The following is a 14,348-nucleotide window of genomic DNA, read 5'->3' as shown; positions in this document are numbered from 1 at the left end:
TCAAGTTTGCTAAGGTGGAGCCTCGAAGATCTTCCGAAAGGCCAGGATGAAGGCCATAGAATCATTCACCAGGGGAGTATCTCTCTCCTAAATCAGGGAGGCCCATGCCAGAGCCTCGTTGGTGAGCAGGGAGCTGTACGCCATCCTTGCCCGATGGATAGCGAACATGGATGGCTGGAGCTCAAACTAGATAGAGAACTGGTTTAGAAATCCCCTGCAGGTAGTAGGGTCTCCTCCATAGTGAGGGGCCATTATGCAAGGTTTCCCAAAGGGTTGTAGGAGCCGCATGAGCGGGTGATGCTAGGGTTGGTCCAAACTGGAGGGTATCCAGTTCAGCAGTGAGCCTGCTAAGAGGATATTAGAGCCAGGTGTTGGTCTAGATCTGAGAGGCGTTTCTCATTGTTTCCTAGAAGTTGCCCGTGGGCAGCTACAGCCTTCACTTCCATAGTGGGGTTCATGCTGTTGCCAGAGCATAATATAATGATGCTCATCTCAAGAAAAGAAGCGGACCCGCAGGGCTGAGGTAGAATATGGAATCACCAACCTGAAGCGAGGCATAAAGCCTGAAATTAGTATAGTGAAGTCAAGAGTCACAGGCAGGTACCGAGGCAGGTGGCAGAGAATCGGAGTCCAGGTCACAGGCTGATGTCAAGGCAGGATGCAAGTATACAGGAACAAACATGAAACCATACTATGGCAACTTCCTGGAGGGGTCAAATAAACAGTGATATGCTGCACACCATAAGCCATATAAACATAACAGCTGCTCGTTCAAAGGGATACCTGTCACAAACATCCAAGCTTGAACTATGAAAAAGAAGGATCCAGCGCTCCATGGATTTGCAAAAAGTTCAAATTTATTGTGCCATACACAACGACCATTTCGACCTTAGTAGGTCTTTTTCAAGTGAAAAGGCATGATGCCAAAGACAAAAACCAGGGTATATATACACCCCCACAATCAAAAATAAAGTGATAAACCCCAAACAGCTGAACAAATAGCAATCAACACATGTAATTCCAATTGATAGTTTTATCTTTAGGCTTCCGATTGGCTATAACATAATGTCTCGGTTTCTTCTAAAATCCCCACTGCTGCTGCAGTTCCTTGTTGATTCCGGGTGAACCCGGAAGTGTGTCACGCACATGCTTCCTCATGCGTTCCATGTAATCGTTTCCGCGTTCCAGCATCAATCCTCCTCACGTGGTTGGTCCTTCGGCCAAAATCTCGCGAGGTTATGGCACTGCTCCATTTCTTTTCAGTTTCTTAATTTGCACAACAATACTCCCGATTCCGCCCACCGCAGGGGCTGCCATCCTTATGAATCCGTGGCCATCCTCTTCTTTAGTGGGTGGGGATTATGTCAAAAAAAGTCCACTTCTTTTATTGAAAGAAACAAAAAAGCACAATCTTGTACACCCTTGATGGAAAGAGCGATAAAGATGTCAGGAACATGTTGTTTCATGCTAATGATTTCTCCCATGTGTAATAAAATATTAAAAATTGAATCTTTGGGCAGATGAGTCTATATATACACCATAACCTTAATAATTGTGGTGAATACCTAGTCTAGTCTCAAACCAGCTTAGCCATTACAACCAACCTCACACTGATGATACCCATCAAGGTTGAAACATGTCTGTGAGTGGGTTTAATGGCTTTGCATCGCATCCCAGCCTCTGTCTAAAAGCTCTGTTTAAAACAGCATGCATTGGCTTGAGGATTTGCTTGTGTAATACGAGCTTGAGACAAAAGGTGGCAGAGTGCTCATTTGCATGTCATTTCCCAGAACCCCTTGCTGCAGTGGAGCGGGGTATACTGTATCCAACATGAATGTCCAAAAGGTTTCACGTTGTAATAGTAGAGTGTCTCTATCCTGACCTGTGTTGCCTGTCCTAATGTGCTCAATGCCCATAACTCTCAATGATGAGGTAGTGTGTTGATGCTCTATACAGTGGGTAATCAATACTGTATCATCCGACCTGTTCTTAATCCTACTTCTGTGCTCAATGTGCCCCGTCTTGAGCATTCTATTCGTTTTGCTGACGTAAATCAGTCCACATGGACATTTGATTGTATACACGATATGGGTAGTAGTGCAGGTGATTCTGTTACGTATTCTGTATTTTTTGCCACTGCTAGGGTGTACAAATTCACTACCTGTAGTTAAGCTGTTACAGACCGAGATCCACTGCTTTATTTTATGTGCCTGCTATACTTGTACACATTGTGAGTACATATTGTAGCTTCTTTTAATGTTATAAATTACATACTGGTCTGCACTATTGGTTCCTCTCCGCTGTGTTTTCTCCTGAGTTCCATCTCGAGCCCTCCTGAGTTCCTGTTTGCCGTGTTCCATGTTACACACTGAATTTCCATTTACTTTTTGTAAGTAGGCATTTTGCATGAGCCACATTTTGTTTTACCATCCTCATGTGATTTTACTGCACCATTATATTTTTTCTTTTTTGGGGTGTTCCTGATTCATTGCTCCCTTCATACCCTGGATGTACACTGTTGTTTTAGGGAATCTGTACAATTCCCTCTGAAGGTTGAGAATTTTTCTATTTCACCTTACACTCATTTTATATTATATCACTGTTTATTAAGCACTGTGGTTTTTAGCGCCGTTCTGAATCACTTGGGTTATACAGACTGAGCAACTACAGCATCTAAAGCAACCCGGCCTAGGTTCACTCATAAAATGTGATTGGACATAATGCTTACTTCTATCTGCTTTAATTAAAATATCCTTAAGATTGGCCCCTCTCTGGTAAGCAAATCTGGGATATTTATCGCAAATGGGACTTAAGGCAACGTCTGTTTTTGTAACACCTTCCAATGTCTCCTAATGGCTTGTTTGACGAATTTGCTAGCCGTAGTAAACTTGCTAACAAAAGTCATAACATCTGACTTGTCCCTAGATATATCTGGTAAATGCTCCATTTCTAAGGCCTGTGTAACATCCTTACGTTTATGTCCTCTTGAGATAAATCTTTCTTTTATATCTATTAGTGTGTTCTCAAGCTGTTTTGGTCGATCAATAATCCTACTCGCTCTGATTTTCTGTGAGAAAGGGAGCATTTGTTTGAGGGAGTCAGGGTGGAAGCTGGTGCCATGTAGAGTGGAGTTTTTATCGGTTGGCTTCCGATACAAATCTGTATGTATGGTATGACCATCATAGCTAATGAGCACATCCAGAAAAGATATTTCTGTTTTGCTCCAATTTTTTGTAAATTTTACTGGTGTCGGTAATAATTCTAAATATTCAAAGAACTCCACCATCTCCAACTCCGTCCCCTCCCAAATAAAGAACAAGTCATCTATATAGCGTCCATAGTATAATATTTTAGTGTAATAAGTAGTGTTAATAATATTAGTTTCTTCAAAGTCCGCCATAAAGAGATTAGCATATGAAGATGCCACATTACTCCCCATTGCAGTCCCGGTTATTTGCAAATAATAATTGGTTTCAAAACGAAAATAATTTTTCTGCAGAATAAAATGTAGAAGCAGCATGATGAAGTCTACTGGTGGGCTCTCAGTATGTGTGGTTTCAAGCTTTTTATTAACAACATTAAGTCCCTCTATATGGGGAATGATAGTATAGAGGCTGGTGACATCCATTGTCACCAGCAATAGCTCTCTGTCTTGAATTTGTACAGACCTTATTTTATCCAGAAAATCAAACGTATCTCTAATATACAACTGTTTTTTAACTACCAATGGCTGCAGAAAGGTGTCCACATATATTGCAAGTGGCTGATTAATTGAATTTGTGGCAGATATAATAGGTCTCCCCGGAGGTTTATGCAAACTCTTATGCACCTTGGGCAATAAGTATAGAACTGGCCTCCTTGGATTCTCCATTGTAAGAAATGCCTTCTCTGATTCAGATATCCATAAATTACCAAGTAACATTAACAAGCAGTACAAAACTGCAGGACCACTGTGTCCATTATAATATATGTGACAATTGAGTGCTTAATTTAAGGGGTTTCTTTCTGATCAAATCTTTTTGATCAACACTGATATTACTAGTCCTAACAAAAGAATGTTTTCTATTTCTTTTTTTATATACATGAGTGGGATCATTAGGTAATCTAATGTAACATGTCTCATCTGACAATTGCCTGAGAGCTTCCTGTTTGTACTGGATATAGTTCTGCAGCACTAGAGCCCCACCCTTGTCCGCTCTTTTGAGAATAACATTGGGATTATCCACTATTTTTTTTAAACATTCTTTTTGGTCCATCGACAGGTTATGGTGTGTTGCGATGATTACTTTTAAAATAAGTATTAATATCTGCTTTCACAAGATTCATAAAAACCTGTACTGCTGGACTCTTAGTAGGTGGTGTAAAATTGGATTTTAATTTACATACCCCTTGTCGCTGATTGGATACCTGTGGTTGTTGCTGCTCCTGATGTCCACTCGGTACCCTGGTGGAGAAAAAAGATTTCAAGTTAAGTTTCCTTTCGAGTTTATATAATTCCACCTCTAGACCAAATCTATTAGGGGGGGGGGTAGTTGGTACAAAGGAGAGCCCTTTGGATAAAATATCCAATTCAGCTACAGAGGGGATAATCTGAAAGGTTGATGACCATGTTCTGCCTATTGCTCATTGACGTGGTCTTAATATCGGAGGTGTCCGCTGGTTTCCTTTTGCCCCTCCTGGACTTTTTCCTTTTTGTCTGCTGTCTTGGTCCTTCCTAAAAAAAAGATGCTGATGGATGAGATGGCCCTGGTGTGTGTACACGTACTCCTTCTGAACTCGCCTCAGAGTCGCTGGTGTTTTCTCCTCTTTTGGGTTGTCGTGGACCTTTCCCTTTAGTCTGGAATCTAGAGCGCCTTTCGGCCTTAGTCCATTGATATACAGAATTGTCATTATAATCCCCCACAACTTTTTTAAATTTTTGTTCTTTGAAATAAATGAGATCATCCTTAAATTTCTGTAATTTTGTTTTCAACTCATCTAGCAATTTAACAGTAGGATCGTTTTGGCGAGTGTGCTCAATAATAACCTCTACTTTCAAAATCTCATGCCTAGTTGTGGAAAGTTGCTTCCCCACTTCTTCTATCTTGCACCAATTTTCGCAAAATTCTGGGTTTTCTATTCCAATGGTAGGCCTATTGCGAATCCTAAAACCCCTAGGGATTAGTCTGTTTATAATATTCGCTTAGCGTGCTGCCATGTGAGAAATATTCGATTTCTTTCTTTTTAAATCTTTCTAGATCGTTAATGTAATCCACTGGTCTATCGGGACCAAATGCCTCCTCTGGAGTGGATTTAGATAAAATATTTCTAATCTCTTCCTCATTGGAAGTTTTAACTTCTACTTTACGAGTTAAACCAAATGATAAATTGCCCAATTCTTCCATGTGATTAAAAGGCCTTACCTCTTGAACCAGCCTAACACGGGTCAACTATATTGCATAAAGAATATCAACATTAAAATTAATAAATTTAGATATAAGATGTAAGATACCAAGCTAGTGCAAAAAATGCAAAAGTATCTTGAAAATCAGTAGCCCCTAAGGGGTCTGTAATTAGGTGCTAGCACAATAGAGACAGCTAGCAATAGCCAAATAAAGTGATGTGCTGCACACCATAAGCCATATAAACATAACAGTATTACCGGTGCTGCTGGTTCAAAGGGATACCTGTCACAAACATCCAAGTTTGAACTATGAAAAGGAAGGATCCAGCACTCCACGGATTTGCAAAAAGTTCAAATTTATTGCGCCATACACAACGACCGTTTCGACCTTAGTAGGTCTTTTTGAAGTGAAAAGGCATGATGTCAAAGACAGCAGTTTGGGGTTTATCACTTTATTATTGATTGTGGGGGGTGTATATATACCCTGCTTTTAACTTCCTGGAGGAAACATGAAACCATACTCTGCCTTTTTATAGGTAGAATGCCAGTGAGCAAGATGGCTACTGCATCCTCATTGTGGGCAGAAGTGAGAAAAGCATCTCCAGTGTTCGGGCGCAGAGTGCGCCGAAGACTCACAGTCAGAAAATCTAGAAGAGAGAGCAAGGAACGCTTTCTATAGCGTAGAAAATAATTGTATTAATAAGATAGTTAACAATCAGAAATGCACTCATAAATCTGACCTTGTTATTATGGCACATCAAATAAATCTAAGTCCGTACTGTCTATCCAGAACAGGAATTGTCAAACTCTAAATTCCTCCCTTTGTGTTCGAGAGACCACTGAGCAGCTCACACCGCAGACACAACGCTCCCAGGGAGGAGGTGCTTTCTGCTTCAGGGTCTCCTGAAGTAATATGGAGGTCACAAAATGATCTTGTTCAGACGTGTTTCAGGAACAGGGATAGTCGACCCACTACTGAACTGTTGTCCCTTGATAGGTCCACCAGATCTTCAGGAGTTCTACCTCATATTAAAAGGTCTAGAAGTCTGTGCAAGTTGTTGATGCTACAATGCGTTGACCAAAACCCAGTTGGTTTTACATGGCCTAAAGAATTTACTTTCTTGAAATCTTCTTCTTGGTGCTCTAGAAGTAGGTGTGGTCAGAAATCTCTTTTGGGGGGAGAAACAGGTTTCTTCCATCCGAGATAATGACATCCAAAGCCTCTTCGAAGAGATAAGGTCCTGAGAATGGTAGAGATTACGATTTCCTTGGATGAATTATCCAAAGTCCATTTGATTAGCCGACGTATCCTCCGACTGCTACTGCCTGGGTTGATAATCTTGCCAACATATAGGAAAGCATGACATGGAACACCAATATTCTACACGTGAAGTATGGAAGTGCTAACAGAGCTCAGTGAGCAAATTCACATCAGATTATTATTTGTTTTCCACCACTGAGAGGAGGGGACAGGGAGAATATATAGGTAGGAAAACACATTAAGTGGATACATGAGTTGAATTGTCTCACCCCTAGAGGGATAAATTAAAGTAATGATTTGATGGTCTTTCTATGATATTAATTTGTAACTATGTACATCATATGTATTTTGATACACTATACATGCATTAAAGTACTTTTTGGCACGTAATTGTATTTATGTCTTTTTTTTAGATGATATTTGTTTAAAGGATAGAGTTGTTTTTCCCCTATCAGTTTGGTTGTTTTTAGTTAGAACTTTGTTGGCTGTAATATTCATACGGAGTATTCTCCAATTCCTTTTCTATATATTTTAATATGACCAACAGTCTGCGTTATATACCTGTATACACCTATGCATGGGGTGGGTGAAGGTGTGTGTTGTAAGAGAAGGGGGGAGTGAATTTGGTGTTTATGATTAAGAAAGAGGGCGATTGTGCTGTGAGAAGGGGGATACATGTAGTGTTGTGTGTTTGGCCTGCTGTTTTTGCAGGTCCGGCCTGAAGTGCACCTGTTTAAATCTTTCGACAGGGTTGTCCACTGCCGTCTAAGACATTTGGTTGCGACCAATTGACCACCGGTGCTTCACCGGGACTCACCCTGCTGCTTCATCACCAAGTGCCTTACCCTAAAACCCCTACCCTATGCCTTAATACCCAAACCCCATAGCCTAACCGCTAAAACCCTTTAATTTAACCCCCTACCCCAACAGCTAAAAAACCTTAAATTAACCCCCTATCCTAACCTAACCAGGTCGTAAAGCTTACCTTTGAAGCGGCCTACAGCGGGGGTTCCAGCAGCGGACCGGCTGAGGCCGAACGGAAGCGGTCATTTGGCGAAAGAGCCATGATCAAACGTCCCATTTAGTGTCCACTATCCCCCTCCATTCTTTTTGAGATGGCAAACTTTTAGCTTTACTATTAAAGAATCTTTTCTGGCATCAGATCTGGCAAGAAAACTACATGTTTCACAACATGATTACATTGTTTATGGATAAATCAGCAACACGTGAAAGATTATAAATTGCAACATAAGCAACTTTGGGTCTTTTGCAGGATACAAGGCCAATTTAACTAAATCAAGAGATTCTTTGGCGGAGAGAGGAAAAAACAAATATTAGTTATCCATTTCAGAAGTTACGTCCTCTTAAATATCTGGCGATTGTAATCTTGGTTACATTTTAACAAGCTCTGTAAATTTAAAAAAAGATACCCAATTAGTTAATAAATATGCAAAGAATTGGATGTGGTGGAAAAATCTTTAATTATCCCTCATGGATAGAATTAATTTAATTAAAAAGGTCTCTTTCACGAAGTTGCTTTGATCGATGGACATCTATAGATAGATAGAGATATAGCAAGGCTAAACACATTTGTTGACAGATCTAATAAGTAAAAATCGTAAAATTGGGCTGCACGAGTTTGGCAATGAAGTCAACATTTCCCTAATTTAAAAAATGTATAATCTTTCCTTTTCAGCAATATAGCCTGTAGATTGGGTAGATTTTCTATACCATTAAAATAGAAGAAAGCATAGCTCAGCCATCATTGCGGGCATAAATACCTCATGCAATATATGCATTTATTTTGACATAAAATCTATTGTTCTGTTCCTTCTATGTTAGCTTGGAAGAAATTGAAATCTCAAGTTTAAATTACCTTTTGAAGTTTCTAGCTACTGTGATTGCAGCCTTTTCTGGGGTACCGGCGAGTATCAAGGAATCTTTATTTACGAGTGCACAAGGAAATGATACATCAACAAGCTGTTTCAGTGTGATCTGAGGTGGGGTCATCCCAGTCTCAGTATTTATACATTACATATAACCCTCATTTTATATGCATATATTATCCCTTCACCCAATCCACAAGCTCCACATTGCAGCCATCCCATAATACTTGTTTCTCCCAAATTCCTAGGGAGTACATGATTTACCTGGGATAATCGCAGAGCAAACCTTGCCCAATCACACATTCCATCCTGTACACAGAATGACCAATAAACACTTATCAGACAAACACATACAATAGAGGAGACAAGATGAAAGACCAGTAACCCCAGACCCTTTGTCTTCTCTATAGCCCTCCTGTCAATAATTCTTTCACACTACTGTATACGGCTTTGGTTAAAAATCATAGCTTTCTATGTGGAAACTGGGAGGGACCTTTTAATAGTAGTAATTGGGTCTTCAAATACAAAAAAACGCTATCTAAGTAACAAAAAGATTATCTTTTTTCAAAAGCTCTTCTATACAGTACTGCGGGACCAGATGGAGCTTAGCCATGTATCAGTTACGCCTCTAATTAGCAGGATTTCTTGGAGATCACCGATGAAAACAATTGGAGGATATTCACGGTTAGGAAAATAGCTACCTTTTAAGTTATTACATCAAGCACATTACATGCCTAGAAACTTGGCCAAATTGAACGGTCAATTTTTTTAATAAATGCAATAAATGTGGCACGCCTACTGCACTTAAACACAATCTTTGGAATTGTATAAGGGGAAAAAAAATCTGAAATGGTGGTGCAAGTGTTACAATAAACAGTCATACTGTTAGCGGTACAAAGCTTTCACTGAATGCCAAAACCAGGGGTGTCCAACTCCAGTCCTCAAGGGCCACCGTAAGGTCAGGGTTTCAGGCTATCCCTGCTTCAGCACAGGTGGCTCAGCAAGGACTGATTGAGTCAGCTGTGCTGAAGTATGGATATCCTGAAAACCCGACTAGACGGTGGCCCTTGAGGACAGAAGTTGACCACCCCTTGACAAGACCATAATTTCCCCAAGATAGTGAAGAAAGTTTAGGGATAGTGTCAAAACTAATTGAGCTGATCCTTTTGTTAGCAAAAAACAAAACAAAAAAAACTATACTACAGAGCTGGTTAAAACCACTCCACATATAGTAATTAGACAACTTGGTTCTCTCCTATGACAGTAGAAAGATGACACTACATAAATAAAGTTGTTTTTTTTAATTTGAGTGTTTATTAAAAAAAAAATTGTCAATTAACATATTGAAAGATGTATTGGCCCTATTAGAGGGAACTACCGCTTGCAGCAGGCACAGCTTAGACAAGAGGCAGTTACAGTGCGGCTCTGTGTTGGTCTCTTGCTTGTTCTCTCCAAGTGGTTGGAAGTATTACAGTATTAGAAGCTTTGTGGCTGATGGTTTGTTTGTTACTGTAGGAACCCTTTGCGTGGTAAATTCTGCTGCCAATTATCATGGGATTTCACAGTTGACAATTTCCTTTGTGACAAACTTGTTATGGGAACAAAAAAGCATTTCTGCACTATGTTTTTTGATACTCTTACATTTTTGAAGAATTCAAATCACTTGTTTAAAAAAAAAAAAAAATGTACTTTATTCCAGTTTTTATTTCGCACAATTTTGAAAAAGGTTTGTACACAATAAGAAAAAAACAATGCTGTCCTCATATACACACACAAAAAAAAACCTATTAGGAGCACGAAAAGAAACATGTCTAAAGCAAAAACTCCCCACTATGCAAATGTATTTCTGGGATTCCCTCAGAACAAGGAGTGCAAACAAAATATATCATTTAAAATGTCTTAAAAAATAAAATTAAGGAAACCGTACAACAGTATTTTCCAACCAAATACATAGGCAACAGTTCTTAATTACACTTAGTACATCAATCTTTTGAATAGACTGGAGAGCAACAAAAAGAACTCCCTTGAAACCTCCAAAGGAGAAAGTGAAATCATGACACTGGTGTCGCCGTGACACTGGTGTAGCCGTGACACGTCGCGATGCCTAACAAGAGCAACCAACACTGACGAGACTAACTCCCAACTGTATAGTAAGAACATTTATTGAAACAAATGTAAGAGACTAGCAAGCAAGATGATCAGATATAAAAATCAAAACCATCATAAATTATTCTCTATCAAGTTTTGTCTACATTAAGTGAATCTTTTTACAACATAAGCATCGGTTTTGAAAAACAATATAGTGTAACGAGAAAGTAAAGCAAATTACACAATGGACCCTACATTTTTAGTTACAGGTTTGATTTTTTTTTTCTTCCCATATTTCAAATCATTTATTTTCTTTTATTCGGCCGTCTTTGTAACTTTCTCCCCAGGTGATTCTGCTTCCTTCGCCATATACTTCTGTGAAGAGAGGAATAAAAGTCAAGGCTAAAAGCATTTGCATAGATATAGATATATGATTGCCCACTAAACAGAACCTAATTAACACCCCAGCACAAAAACAAGCAATTGGATTATGGCGTAGCGCTATGCCCTTGGGCACTCAGATGGTTAAACACAGGCTTTGGAGGATTCTTACGACCTCTAATCCCCTTTAAATGATATACCGATTGAATCTACAGGTACATTCTGCCCCCTTCCCACCATAAAGTAATTATATTGCCACCATCAGTTGAGTGGATAATTATTTGATAAATTGGAATTTAGTGTACATAAATGGAAAGCATTCATATTTAATTCTATGCAAGTAAGCAAAAAGGGCAATTCTTGAAACTTTATTTTAGAGCTTCAAAGTCTGTCTGCAGTGTTTCCAATATAATTAATAGGATAATGGGCATGAATAAAGGATAAAATAACCGAGAGAGACCACAAAGAGAGCATTGCAATAGCATAATTTGGAGATTAAAAAAGCCACAATGCCCACACCAGAGGCCCTTGTAACAAATATTTTATTGTTTAACAGAAGAGAGGGTGCACTTTCCTCAGTAAGCCTAATATTTTTCCACATGTTTTATTGCACTGTATGTAAATATTGTAATAATTAATACAGTAATTAACAAATTAAATGGTCACAACGATTAAAGGCTTGTATTAAGACTTAAGCGACAAAAGTGTCTGTTTGCTGGCTCATCCAACAGAAGGGAAAAAAAATGTGCAGTTCCCCCTAGTTTACTTATTTTAGTTTTAGACCATAATATAAAATATTGTATTTCCAAGTTCCCCTCTATTATTTCCCCATTGTACTTCTCTCTTTAAATAAACAGAAATAGCTCATTGCCAAGCCCCTTCCACTTTGACCTCACTTGACGTGAAACTTTTTCAGAGAAGCTCAGTATACAATGGCGCACTGATGAGGCTGTTTCGAGTTTCCAGACAGACAGCTCTATACTTCCTAGAGATGTGGAGCAAATGGGGAGAAGCAGCAGAGCCTCTTATGTGAATAGTACAGTTATACCCCATGACATCGTATTTATGGACCAAAAAGTAAAAATGTGATGCTGCATAACGCAACTGTTACACGACAGGAAGAGGCGACATCGAGAGCATCGCACAAAATACTGAACGGTTAGAGTGCAGTGTCCTCTTTTGAAACAGAATTCCTTGGTGTCTTTCTACTGTGGCTTCTAAACGGCAGGAACCTTGGGGAGGAAGGGGGGCACACTATGATAATGGGTTGAGTGGACATTAGGGAGGTTTCTTGGATCCTGGGTAGGATAATCCTCACTCGACATTAAAATACGGATGTCGTATCTCACTCTAAAATCTGGGCATGGAAAGATTTTATTACATTTTACACATTCGGCTATTATGGGCGGAATTACAAACAACGTACTCAGATGTCCTTGCAGTTTTAAATGTGGTGACTTGTAAACTATAAAAATATATTTCTGTAATATGTGGAAAAAATATCATCTAACAGCTAGTATTAACTACAGGATTACACACAAAAAAAAGATTTACCTAAATCTACATAAACATGCTAATTGAGTGAACATTGTACCCCTAGATGCTAAACACATATTTAAAGTTTTTAGTGCTAGCAAACACGCTTGGTATTTCAACGGGTTAAAATAAAAATGCTGGATATCATTTATAAAGTACGCCACATGGCGTAACTTTTGGGGGGAACGGCAACTTCAATTATTTCTAGGGAGGTTTGCAAATAAAATGAATAATTTAGAGCTGCATGGGGAGAAAGGGGTATATATACAGAGACTGAGGTTTCTAATGCAGCAAATGGCTTAATAAGGAGGATAACAGAAGGGGGCTTTGTTAGTAGAGATATGTAAATCCATTGGCCATACAATTAGTATAATGAATTATCACAAAATATAAAGTTATATATAAAAAAAATGGTTATTAAAAAAAAATAACATTCACATTCATTACCTCTACAGACTGATAATGTCGCAGACTTTTGCAATGCTTCGTCTTGGATGCTTCATCCATATAAAACAGGGAACAGAGTTCACAGAAAAATCCAGTTTTAGGTACAAGAAATTCCATGCCTACAAAATAAAACATGTCAAATCTAGCCTTAAATATGGAGAGTAAATAACATTAATTATTATACATTTATACAGAGCAGATTGAGAATTTGATGGTAATTGCTCTATCCATAAAGACATGGACAGTCTAACAATGCCGTATATGTATAAAAAGTCATTTAAACAAGTTATCCATTCCTTAATATGTATTTTATACAGAATATGATAAGGTGTAAAAATAGACATTAAAACTTCTTGTAAATGTGCTGTACTGAACGGATTAATACCTAAAGATTTTCGAAGGTGCCATTCAATTATTAGGCAGAGCAATCTTGTATCGGGAAAGTAAGAAACAAAACGTTCCTCATCGGCATTTAGCTTTTCAAGTAGGCCGATTACTGTGAGGGGCTAGGAATGATCCAGCTGTGCTGAAGGAAGGAGAGGATTTGGTGTTATTAGAGCGCTGGTTTAAGAGCATCTTAATGAGGAAAGAGTCGCTGTGCAGATAGGTGGGATGAATTAGACCAGGGGTGGCCAACTCCAGTCCCCAAAGACCCTAATAGTATTGCTGCTTTAGGCCGCGCTTATGATTGCGACGACGGCGCCAAAACACATACCTTGTTGTTCATCATGCAGCAGATGGTGAACGTGACCAAGCGGAGGCACGACCGGGCGGCAAGATCCAGGAGAGATAAATGAAATTGCCTCTCAATGTGGTCGTCGCATGAAGTGAGCATCACGTGAAGTGGTTCGCATGACGTCACGAGCCACGCCTCAGCCACGCCCCCTGCGCGAATGCCACGCGCGCACACAAGCGCGGCCTTAAGACTCAATGCCAGCAACTTCTTTTACATTTCCTCTCCTATCTGTTTAGCCACATTAGTTTAGACTTGTTTCTTTTAAAGCCTGTAAGGCAATGCGCACAGAGCGCACACACGAGCGATTTTTCGGGAGGCAAAATCTTTTGATTTTGTCGCGCAACTGCCGGGTCACGTGCGCGGTTCAGCCAATGAGGCGAACCACTCAGGTAACGTCATGGGTATGCCCGTCAAACATTGAATTGAGAGCTGCTCTTGGTCGCGTACCCCACAGGACACAGATCACCTGTGCAGCCGTCGCGTGCAACGACACGCGCTCTTACCATGTACAAGGCCTTAGTAAACAATAAAATAAGTAGCAGACTGGACAATTAACTGTTCAATACTTAAGGGCCACTAGCAGAGCAAGTTAATAATATTTCTCTAACACCTCATTGACATATTAACCTA

The 14,348-nt window shown here is 39.5% G+C and overlaps 1 protein-coding gene across 4 annotated transcripts in view; it reads right to left on the bottom strand.

Moving 5' to 3' along the window:
- Positions 1-9,821: 9,821 nt before the first annotated feature.
- The window catches only part of ZNF638 (zinc finger protein 638), a 191,674-nt gene continuing 187,147 nt past the window's right edge, over positions 9,822-14,348 (bottom strand). For all 4 annotated transcript variants that reach the window (XM_075573071.1, XM_075573062.1, XM_075573080.1 and 1 more), the window contains 2 exons: positions 12,983-13,101; positions 9,822-10,993 (listed from right to left, as the gene is read on the bottom strand). In XM_075573071.1, the coding sequence (XP_075429186.1) occupies positions 10,934-10,993; positions 12,983-13,101 (179 nt within the window). In that variant the 3' untranslated portion in view covers positions 9,822-10,933. The remainder of the gene's footprint in view (positions 10,994-12,982; positions 13,102-14,348) is intronic.

This window comes from Ascaphus truei, chromosome 1, assembly GCF_040206685.1.
Source record: "Ascaphus truei isolate aAscTru1 chromosome 1, aAscTru1.hap1, whole genome shotgun sequence".
Classification (NCBI taxonomy): Eukaryota; Metazoa; Chordata; class Amphibia; order Anura; family Ascaphidae; genus Ascaphus; species Ascaphus truei.
Note: the sequence above shows the minus strand (reverse complement) of the source record. Positions and strands in the feature narration are given on the sequence as shown.